The sequence below is a fragment of the Melanerpes formicivorus genome, unplaced genomic scaffold (genome assembly GCF_026170545.1).
Source record: "Melanerpes formicivorus ecotype bairdi unplaced genomic scaffold, bMelFor1.0.p_v2 SCAF_19, whole genome shotgun sequence".
NCBI classification, from domain to species: domain Eukaryota; kingdom Metazoa; phylum Chordata; class Aves; order Piciformes; family Picidae; genus Melanerpes; species Melanerpes formicivorus.
This window is the reverse complement of record NW_027142371.1, coordinates 2,393,276-2,404,636: the sequence shown is the minus strand read 5'-3', so window position 1 is coordinate 2,404,636 and position 11,361 is coordinate 2,393,276. Positions and strand designations below refer to the sequence as shown.

The window sequence follows — 11,361 nt, the reverse complement described above, 5'->3', positions numbered from 1 at the left end:
ATGGAGAACGGCTCTGTCATCCCGGGAGCCGCACTGGGCGACAGCATCAACCAGACCCTGGGCAGGATGCCTCGGCAGCCCCTGGAGTTGCAGGTGGTCACCATCCTGCTGGTGCTGCTGATCTGCGGGGTGGGCATCTCGGGTAACGTGATGGTGGTGCTGGTGGTGCTGCGCAGCAAACACATGGTGACCCCTACCAACTGCTACCTGGTGAGCCTGGCCGTGGCCGACCTCATCGTGCTGCTGGCGGCCGGGCTGCCCAACATCTCAGAAGTGATGGCTTCTTGGGTGTACGGCTACGCCGGCTGCCTCTGCATCACCTACTTGCAGTACCTGGGCATCAACGCCTCCGCCTGGTCCATCACCGCCTTCACGGTGGAGCGGTACATCGCCATCTGCCACGCCATCAGGGCGCAGCTGCTGTGCACCGTGTCCCGCGCCCGCCGCATCATCTCCTGCCTCTGGCTCTTCACCTCCCTCTATTGCCTCATGTGGTTCTTCCTGGTGGACACGACCCAGGTCACCTTCTCGGATGGGGCGCAGGTCAGCTGCGGCTACCGCGTCTCCAGAAGCCTTTACATGCCCATTTACTTCCTGGACTTTGCTGTCTTCTATGTCATCCCGTTGGGGCTGGCAACTGTCCTCTATGGCCTCATAGCCCGCATCCTCTTCATGAGCCCCCTGCCTGCCACCCCTCAGCGCTCCTGCCTGGGCTCCACGCACCAGGGTGGATCCCTCAAGCTCTCCTGCCGGGGCAACAAGGGGGCCCTGAGCTCCCGCAAGCAGGTAGGGGCTGGGGCTCGCTGGGCTGCAGGAAGCACTGGCAGGGGCTCAGTGCTTCGAGGGGCATCCTGGCAGGGGATGGGGTGCCTTTGCTTTCCTTTGTGGAGGGAGTGGAGAGGGTTCTTTTGCTGCACAGAAGCCTTCCTAAGCCCGGCTGGGATCTGGGAGCACAAATGGGGCCCCCCTGGTTTGACTAAGCTCAGTGGAGCAGGTCAGGGCTCCAGCATCTCTTGGGAGAGGCAGGAGCACAGGGCTATTTGGGGATAATTAATTATTGGTTGCTTCCCTGCAGAGGGGAGCCATGGGTCACCTTATGCCAGTGGGACTCCCTTCCCAGGCAGGGTCCTGCACAGGTGACCTCAGATTTCAAGGAGTAAAGAGAGGAGAGGACTGGTGTGACCTCTGCCCTCGAGATCCAGCCCTGGCTGCAGCCTCAGGTCCCTGCAGCTGGGGAAGGCACCTCAGCGTGGTGGATTTGCTCCTTGGTGACTCCCCTGTCATTTAGCTGCCACCTTCTTCCACCTCCTGCCCTCACTCCTCCTCTTTCTCTGTCCACATGGGCAATTACTGTTTCTTGCTCCATCTCCTTGCATAGGTCAGCATCTGGCCATGGGACAGTCTTGCCTGCTTGCTGGCTGTCTGCAGGAGACACCCATACACACATCCTTCTGGTTTGCAGATGCAGAGACATGGGGATCCTAACAGAGCAGGCTGGATGTAGGAGTCTGGCTTAAGCCCCTGAAATCAGCAGCTCCAGTGTGAGTCTCAGTGAGCAGGACATGATTTCCAGAGAACCTGAAATAGGCTTCAGCCTGTCTTGAAGCCTTTGTTTCTCCAGCTCAGGATCTCATTGCCTGAGTTGCAGAGCAACCTCTGTTCCCCAGGGGTGATGATTCAGTCACAGAGAGCAGGCAAACAGCCCTGACAACAGCTTTATGAACTTCTGAGTTTTTCCACCTCCAAACTTTTCTCCCTTTTGCTCCAGCACAGGAAGGTTTAAAGCAAACCCTGACCTGCAGAAGTATTTTGCTGCTCTCACAGGATCACTAGCTGCCTTGGGCAGTGAGGTTGATCCACGGACCTCTCCTTCCAGAGGAGCTGCTGCAGGGTTTGTGCCGCTCCCCCTGCAGTGCTGGGCCACGGGCTGGCCATGCTGCACAGAGTGTGCCCCAGCTTCAATAGGAGAAGTGGCTGGTGGGACTGGTTGACAGGCACTTCAGCTCTTGAAAACATCTTGTGCTCTCTTTTTTTTGTTGTTGCACTGGGAGTTTTCTTGAGGTCATCATTACCTCCTAAAATATCTTAGCATGCAAAGCCTTCCCCTGGCTGGCCTGACACTGCTGCAGAGCCAGCAGCACTGAGAATAAAGATGGCACTGAGATTTTTTAACTGTAAAGCAGATTCCAAGGGCTTCAAGCTATGGTTTGTTGAATGCTTCCTTCTAATCTCACACCAGCAGCTCTCCAAAGCAACCCATGCTGGGGAGCTTCTGGATGCTCTGTGCAGAAATAAGTCACCTGTGCACCAAAGCCAAGAAAAAACATGCAGCTGTTTCATAAGGTTTGGGCAGTGGGAACAGGAGAGCTTGGAGCATAAAGAATCCAGGTCCTGTCAGAGCATCCCCCTGAGCACTGCCTGAAATCCAGCCAGAGGTTTTTGCTGGTGGTGCAGTGAACTGAGGAGCAGAAGCTGCAGTCAGTGATGATTTTGCATCTAGTTATGAGGGGAAATCTAACAGCCCAGGGAGGGAAGAGGTCTCCAAAAATCCCCAAGGAATCAGCACTGGATTTTGCCTGGATTTTCTCTCCCTGAGCAGGGACAGCCAGAGCCACAGGAATGATGGTTTTGGGGAGATGCTGCAGAGTGCAGCATCCCAGAGGGGTGGTGGGGGCAGAGCAGAGGGGAAGCATGTGCTGAGTGCTGGAGAATGGGCAGATCACTAAGAAAGGGATTTTAATGGGTGACAGAAGGTAGCTGAATGCACTCGTGCCAGCAGAACTGGCAGATGGGGATGCTAGGTAGCAGGAGGGGCTTGAAATCAAGCACAGAGGCAGACCATGGCACAGACCATTCCTGTGGCCAGTGGGGTGATGGAGACAGAGGTGCATGTGCCCCTGTGAAGGGGCAGGGTAAAGTCCACAGGGGCTTCAGTCCCCATAGCACCCCCAGCAGCAAGCCCATGGGACACCTCACCACCTCGGTTTTAGCAAAGGTGGGAGAGAGGCAGAGAAGGGACCTGAGTGGTGATCTCCAGGTGGGATTCACCTCCCAGGGAACCAATGGCAAAAGGGTTCCAATGTAATGAGCCCTAAAAGGGAGCATCGTGGATACCAGTGTCCTGTGTTACTTTCACCAGAAGGTTTACTCCTTGATTTTCTGATAGCCATAGCATTACTGCCCTCAGAAACCAAGGGAACTTGTGGAATGAAGAAACACAGATGGATCTCAGCTTGGACCACCAGACACTGCTTTGCAATAGCTGATGCTGGCTGAGGAGCTCATAAGCAGGTTTTCTTGCTCATTAATCACCAGTGACCAGGGTGGAAGCCTGACAGGTAATGCCATCGACCTCTTATGTTCTCCTGGGAAGTGCTGACAGCCCTGGAACATGGCACTTGGAATTTCCACAGGGACCCTCGGTAAAAGATCTTGCCCTGAGCATCAGAAGTGAGGACACAGCTGGTCCTCATAGCAGATGCCAATGGTCTCCAATCTGACAGGGTGATGAGGAGGCTGTGAAAGTGATGTACATGCTACCAGTGGGGAAGACTGAAGTGAAGGTGCAGCTTCTTTAAATGCAATTGCCATGCAGAGCAGGCCACTAAAGGTACCATTGGAAAGCATGTGTAGGTTTGGTCCAAAATGGCAATAGTGTTGCCTGACAGGCTTCAGACATTCATCAAGAGCTTCACAGAGCCCTGCAGGCAGCAGGCTGCCTCCCGGTGATGCAGCGAAGCAAAACACCAACCCTACAAGCACCTCTGTGTTTGTTTGGGTCCAGCATCTGTTGGGTTCCCATCACAGACCACTGGTGTGAGGACAGCTCTGCCAGGAGAGCAGAGTGGGAAGGAAGGGTGGGTGCTGGGTACGTGTAGCTCAGGTGGTCCCTCTGACCCCCTGGCTGCTCCAGAGTCCCCTGGCAGATGTCCAAAAGTGCCTACCCTCGAGGTGCCCATTTTCTTCCCCTCACTCTGTGACCTGAAGGCTGGTGAGGAGTGTATGTGTGCATGTGTGTGTGTGTGTGTGTGTGTGTGTGTGTGTGTGTGTGTGTGTGTGTGTGTGTGTGTAATTTGCTGTGGCAACACAGAGCTGGGAAATGAAATCCTCGCCGTGTGCTCCTGCACCCCCCGGCGCCCCGCTGCTGCTTGTCAGGGCACACAGATGCTGCCCTGCCCTCGCCGGTGCCCCCGAGATACGCAGGTCCCGTGGAGGACAAGGCCAGGCACGAGTTGTGCCGCGCTGAACACCCGCAGCAGCGAAGCCCTGCAGGCACAGGGACCGCCGCCTCCAAGCTTGGACTTCGCCCGGCCGAGGGCCACTAGAGGGAGCGACATTCCCGAAAGAGGGATGCAGCAGCTCGGTGAGGAGGTGCCTGGACAGGGAGGGCTGGCACCGGGTGGAGAGGAGCGTCTCTGGCCTCACGTACAGCGGCAAAGGCTGGACAGAGCCTTAGGAGAGAGGACGGGCTGGAAGCGCCTAGGGATGCAAGCTGCCAACCACGTCGTAGGGAGCGAGAAGGACGCTTGGTGTGGGTTTGCACTGGGAGGTGCATTGGGCTTGGTCTGGTGCACGATGAGCCACCCTTGAGCTTTGACACAGGGACCTAGGATGTGGTCAGGGGTCTGTGCTGCAGATATCCCTGGCCACACAGCACCAGCACTGGCTTATGGGCTCAGAGTTGTGTTTTCAGCTAAGTACCAACTGTCCTCCTGAAACATTCCCTGCTGGCTGCAAACCCTTGCCCTGCTCCTCTCCACAGCTCCCTCACAGCTGTTGTCACACCCTGTGACAGGGCTGGGGGAAAAACACTTGTCGGAAAAATTGCTGTCCCTGAGCTGCTGCTTCCCTGAGAGATGCTTGGAGGCCATGGCAAAGCTCTGTCTTTTCTGGGGGCAGCTGTTTCGTGGGGACCATAATTCAGGACTTCACTGGTTAGGGATAAAGGTCCCAAGCTGTTCTCGGTGCTGATTGGTTTATTTTCCCCACGAGTACCACAAGTAAGTTCAGAGGCTCTCAGAAGCACTACAGTCACTCCCCTTAGCAAGGTAGAGTGAGGAAAGGCATGGAGACAGGCTTCAGTCATGCATGAAGACAGTGCTGGAGAGTTCTTTCCCCACAGTGAAGATAGGAGAGTGAGTCTAGGCTAGACTGTTAGCTTTCAGCCAGAGGAAACAGCCTGTGCTGACACAACTTTGCCAAAGTCGAGCCCAGGAGAGGATGATTCACAAGGATCATAGAATCATAGAATCAACAAGGTTGGGAAAGACCTCAAAGATCATCAAGCCCAACCTGACACCCAAGACCTCATGACTACTACCAAGTGCCACATCCAATCCCCTCTTGAACACCTCCAGGGACGGTGACTCCACCACCTCCCTGGGCAGCACATTCCAATGGCTAACAACTCTCTCTGGGAAGAACTTTCTCCTCACCTCCAGCCTAAACTTCCCCTGACACAGCTTGAGACTGTGTCCTCTTGTTCTGGTGCTGGGGATGGTTGGCTAAAGGGCAAATGTCTACCTTGCAGGGGCTGCCCATCCCAGCCTGTGGTCCGGATGCAGCACCCTCAGGGAGCACTGAAGGCATCTGGTGAGGCAGATGTAGTAAATCCTCATAGTGCTGTTCCCAGCCAGCTTCCCCTCCCAGCACACAGACAGCTCTTTGCCAGGGCTCTTTGGGTGACAGCTCTGTGTGGTCTGCTGCGGTCTGGAGGGAGGTGCTGGAAGCTTGCTTGGGTGGGAGCTGGGAGAGCACTCACTGGCACTGCCAGCATTTCCATAACAACCAGCTGAAAAACACAGGCTGAGAGGCAGATGAATCACTGGTTCTTTCCCAGATTACATTTCTTTGGGGCTCAGAAAGGACCACAAGGGATTTGCACTTCAGCTGTGTCAGGATAGACTCCTGCTAGTGCTGTCTACTCGGGTGGAGAGTTCAGAGCATTGCTCACAACCATTGCGGTTCCTGAGCAATAACACAAGGCAGAGAGTTGCAACAGTTGAAAAGCCAAAGATGTTTCAGTCCTGGGAGGCAGCCCATGAGCAGTATTCATCTATTAGCTTTAAAGGAGACATTTCAGCCATACAGAAAGCCACTGTTGGGAAGGGACACCTGCCATGAGCAGAGCTAGGGGTGTAACTGCTCAGGGATTTATTGTCCCCAGCCCTGTGGGGTTAACTTTGCATCTCAGGGACTGACACCAGCACTGGGTGAGGAATGAGTGAGGAGCTACAGAGGTGTGGGGTTTCACTTTCCCAGGATGTCTTTTGTGCCACTCCTGCTGCCTAGGACTGATGAAGTTGATGGAAAGACTCCCATCAGCCTTACCCCCAAGACAGCTCTTTAACATGGACCCTTCAAGGCAGGACAGGTGTTTTTGGCTTCTGCATGGAATGGAAAAGCACAGAGCCTGCCCTCATCTCCCAGGAGGAGCAAACTCCTTAATAGAAAAGAAATTTGGACTGAAATGGCACTAACAATCACTTAGCTGAGGAGTTGGTTGCATTTTGCTGCAGGGTTAAGCTATTAGCACAGTTTTCTTTAGATCAGGCTCATTCAGGTTCTCAGGAAATAAAGCTCAGAAGCATCAAGAACCTGGCAAAAGCAATTTCCTTAGCAGACTAGAGAAGCAGGTCTGTGGAAGGCAGCAGGCTGGCTGAATGCTCCAATGCTGCCGTGTCTGTTTGCAGTAGAGATGCTCAGAACAGTGGAGGATACAGCCCAGTGGGTCCCATCCATGTGCATTGCTCATGTGCCATATGGCATTGAAACAAAATCTGCTCACTACTGAGCTGGGCTGATATCTGGGAGCTCTCTGTTCCCAGGCCTTGCAGTGGTACTGTTTGGTCACTGCCGTCAGGATGCTCCTTCCCTTGGCAAGTGGTGGCCAAGCCTGGACTGAACTGCCAGCCTCGGTGGAGCCTACAACTGTGCTGAGATTTTGATCATGGTCAGCTGTGTGCCAAGCAGCTGCTGTGCACTCCCAGCCTGTCTGTTCAGGAGCATTTCTATGAACCAGATTATCACCCTAGCAGTTGTAGGCTAGATAGGGTGGCCAGTCACTAGTGGTGTCCCCCAGGGATCAGTTCTGGGCCCCATCCTCTTTAATAACTTCATTGATGATCTGTATGAGGGGATTGAGTCAGTCATCAGCAAATTTGCAGATGACAACAAGTTGGGAGCAGATGTTGATCTGTTAGAGGGCAGAAGGGCTCTGCAGAGGGACCTCAACCAACTAGAGAGATGGACAGAGTCCAACAAGATGATATTTAACAAATCCAAGTGCCAGGTGCTGCACTTTGGCCACAACAACCCCATGCAGAGCTACAGGCTGGGGTCAGAGTGGCTGGAGAGTTGCCAAACAGAGAGGGACCTGGGGGTGCTGGTTGACAGCCACCTAAACATGAGCCAGCAGTGTGCCCAGGTGGCCAAGAAGGCCAATGGCATCCTGGCATGCATCAACAATAGTGTGGCCAGCAGGAGCAGGGAAGTCATTCTGCCCCTGTGCTCAGCACTGGTTAGGCCACACCTTGAGTCCTGTGTCCAGTTCTGGGCCCCTCAATTTAAGAAGGACATCGAAACACTTAAGGTGTCCAGAGAAGGGCAACAAGGCTAGGGAGGGGTCTGGAGCACAGCCCTGTGAGGAGAGGCTGAGGGAGCTGAGGTTGTTTAGTCTGGAGAAGAGGAGGCTCAGGGGTGACCTCATTGCTCACTACAACTACCTGAGAGGTGGTTGTAGCCAGGAGGGAGTTGGTCTCTTCTCCCAGGCAACTAGCACCAGAACAAGAGGAAACAGTCTCAAGCTGTGCCAGGGGAAGTTCAGGCTGCAGGTGAGGAGAAAGTTCTTCACTGAGACAGTTGTTAACCATTGGAATGTGCTGCCCAGGGAGGTGATGGAGTCACCATCCCCAGAGGTGTTCAAGAGGGGATTGGATGTGGCACTTGGTGCCATGGTTTAGTCATGAGGTCTGTTGTGACAGGTTGGACTTGATGATCTTTGAGGTCTCTTCCAACCTTGGTGATTCTGTGATACTGTGAAAACCAAAAGCTTGGGAAATGGCTCGTGCTCTTCAGCATCCAGCCAGCCCTTGGCACTGAAAAGCTCTGAAGCTACCTTTTACTGACACAACTTGTACAACCTCTCATACCTTTCCCAAAAGGCAACAAACTGCAGCAGCAAACATGCTGCAGTCTTAGCAGCAGCTCCAGCACTCACTGCATCACTGAAAACTTATTCAGGGAAGTGTCCTCCCATTGCCACTAAACCACACACAGCAAAGCATTTCTGTTTTGGCCTCAGCTTGATACCAGTCCCTTTCGTGCAGGGAGAGCTTTGTTGCCACTCCCAACCACCTCCAGTTTCTACTGACAGGATTAGAGGAAGGCATAGCTGCTTATGAGGAAGTAAAAAAAGCACTCCAGGAAAAGCTGAGAGACTGTGAACGTGATCCAAGGGCTGACTTTCATACTGAGAACTGGAACCATTGCACAACTCCCTTTCTGACGTTCTGAAATGCCACTGCCTTGATGTGTGTGTGTGGCATCAGCGGTTACTCATACTTTCCTCCTTGGGGACGTGTATTCTCTAGGTATTTGCTGGAGGATGATTGTCACCTACCAGAAATAGCTGTTGAAATTGTTAGGATCACTGGAGCTTCGGGACAGAATCCCATTTTCTTGAACAAGCTGGAGTTGAGCTGAGGGCTCACTGCTCACTTCTGGATTGTTAACGTCTTCCCGCTCCCCAGGTGCTGGGGCACTGCCTGCACCGCTCCCCTTCTGTGCTGCAAGTTAAAATAACCCACACCAATCGGCCGAGGAACTCCCATCTCAGCACAGGAAGGAATCAGACGAAGTGTAAGACCCCAGACACCCTCCTCTGCACCCAGTGCTGCTCTGTACCAGATGCCTGTCCCTGCGAACAGCACAGCTCACACAGGAAACCAGGAGATGCTAGGCAGGGAGCTGAGGTGTATCCCGTGGCACCCCCAAACTTAGCTCCTCACTTTTGCACAGGTTCTTTTCTCCACTGATTGAGTACTATGTGCAATTTGCAAGCTGGCTTTCTGGTTGCAGACATCTCCATGATTGTCCCAGCAAATTTCCAGGCTGGTGAATGCTTGTCCTAAGGAGGTTTAAAGGCTCTTCAGCAGTGGACGAAGAGTTGTGAATTAGGGGATTTATTTAAGTAAAATCACTTAATGAACAAAAGAGACTCAGAGAGGAATGCTCTCATGGTCTGGGGGCATATTTAGAATCACAGAATTGTTAGGGCTGGAAGGGACCTCAAGGATCATCCAGTTTCAAGCCCCCTGCCATGGGCAGGGACACCTCATGCTAGATCAGGTTGCTCAGAGCCACATCCAGCCTGGCCTTTAAATGCTGAAAGAGAGATATAAGCAGTGCACAGACTGCACCCTGTCTGCAGGCAGGGAAGCTCACTGGAGACCTATCATCATCTCTTTTTCTTTTTGCATGTCTCCTCTGGCAAGGTGACCAAGATGCTGGCAGTCGTGGTGGTCCTCTTCGCCCTTCTGTGGATGCCTTATCGCACACTGGTGGTGGTGAACTCCTTCATGGACCCTCCCTACCTGAACATCTGGTTCCTCCTCTTCTGCCGCTTGTGCATCTACCTGAACAGTGCCATCAACCCCATCATCTACAACCTCATGTCACAGAAGTTCAGGGCTGCCTTCAGGAAGCTCTGCAAGTGTGACAAGCAGAGCGCTGAGAAGGCAGCGCCGTACGCTGCCCCGGTGTACTACAGCGGGGTCAAGGACACTTCCCACGACAGCACTGAGCACACTGCCACTGAGCAAGACGATCTGAACAGTCTCCCTGCACCTCTCAAGAGGAACAAGCCTGCCAGATAAGTCTTGGGACCCTGGAGCAACGCAGGCAGTGGGAGCTGCGAGGCTGCATGTGCTGCGTTGGGAAAGTGCCAACAGAAATTGCTTTGGCATTGCAGCAAGCTTCATTTCAAACCTCTCCAGGGCATTTGACAAACCATTCTGAGAGGCAAATTAATTTGCTGTTCCTTAAGGCTCATTTATTCTTGTTTAGTGAAGCGTTAGGCACAGGTCAATGTTTAGCATCCTTAGAGAATCTGTAGTTAACTGCAGCGGTGCAGCGCCGTGCTGTGTTACGTGCCAGTGCAGCTGTGTGTTGGGTCAGGCCAGAGCACTGAAAGGAAATCCAGGAAGGGCATTCAGGGAAAAAGAAGATCTCTGTCTGCTGGGCCAGTTGTCTTGCAGGGTGAGAGTCACCTACCCACTGTTCCATGCCTGCACCAAAACCATCCCAGGTGAGCTGCTCCTCTTCAGTCTTTTTCAGGAGGACAGGCAGGCACTCCCAGGAGCAGCTCTGCTCATCCCAGTGGAGTGGTTTTGGGTTTGGCTTTGTTGTTGTTGGTTTTTCCTCCTAGAACAGACTTTCCCTGGCAGCTCAGAACAAGCCATTGATCAAAGCATCTGCCAACAAACCAGAGCAGTAGGATCAGGGTGCTTCAAAGAAACACACAGGTGAGGTGGAGGGTGAGGAAGGGGAGCCCTGGGGTGACTGCTGGTCTCCTGGAAGTGACAAAATCCAAGGCTGAGGTTTGGATGTCTTAGTTCTTGCCTTTGGATGCATCAGCTCTTACATGAACATAACAGAAACAACTTTATTGCACAGCCCAGAGTTCAGCTGGGCTCTTGTGCTGAGTTCTTCCAATGTGTCAGTCACCTTGTTCCCCTTCAGCTGCTCCATGCCCTGTCTAGCCAGGACAGGAACTAATTTTCTTTATCTCCACAGAGAGCTGTGCTTGCAGCTCCCTGGGACACAGTGTCCTGAACCACCTTTGGGTGCACACATGCCACAGTCAGCCCTGAGAGCCAGAGACATAAAGCAAGCAGTATCCCATCTTCCCCTCCTTCCTTCCCTTCCCACTCTCCAGCCAACTAATCTGTACAGCCATGAGAGGCTGGGGCTGGCAAGGAATGAAAAGGAGCAAGTTAACCTTTCTCAGCAGGGCAGTAAATTGGCAACACCCTGTAAGCATGGTGGGGCTGGAAAGGAAGAGCTGAGACTGAGACTACATCCCTGTGCTGTTTGCTTTGGCACAGGAACTGGATGATGGCAGCGAAGCAGAGCCCAGCAGCTATGGTGATAGAATAGAATAGAATAGAATAGAATAGAATAGAATAGAATAGAATAGAATAGAATAGACCAGACCAGACCAGACCAGACCAGACCAGACCAGGTTGGAAGAGACCTTCGAGATCATCACGTCCAAACAGAGGATGGTGCTTCCCCAGGGCCTCTAGCACAGACAGCATCTCCTCAGGACAGGGTGTCCTGTGGCCCCCAGACCTTCACCAT

General features: G+C 53.2%; 1 protein-coding gene across 1 annotated transcript; it reads left to right on the top strand.

Moving 5' to 3' along the window:
- LOC137447112 (thyrotropin-releasing hormone receptor-like) lies at positions 1 to 9,875 on the top strand. Its single transcript, XM_068150380.1, has 2 exons — positions 1 to 786; positions 9,495 to 9,875. The coding sequence occupies exons 1-2, from the start codon at positions 1 to 3 to the stop codon at positions 9,873 to 9,875; spliced, it is 1,167 nt and encodes a 388-aa protein (XP_068006481.1).
- The last annotated feature ends 1,486 nt before the right edge of the window (positions 9,876 to 11,361 follow it).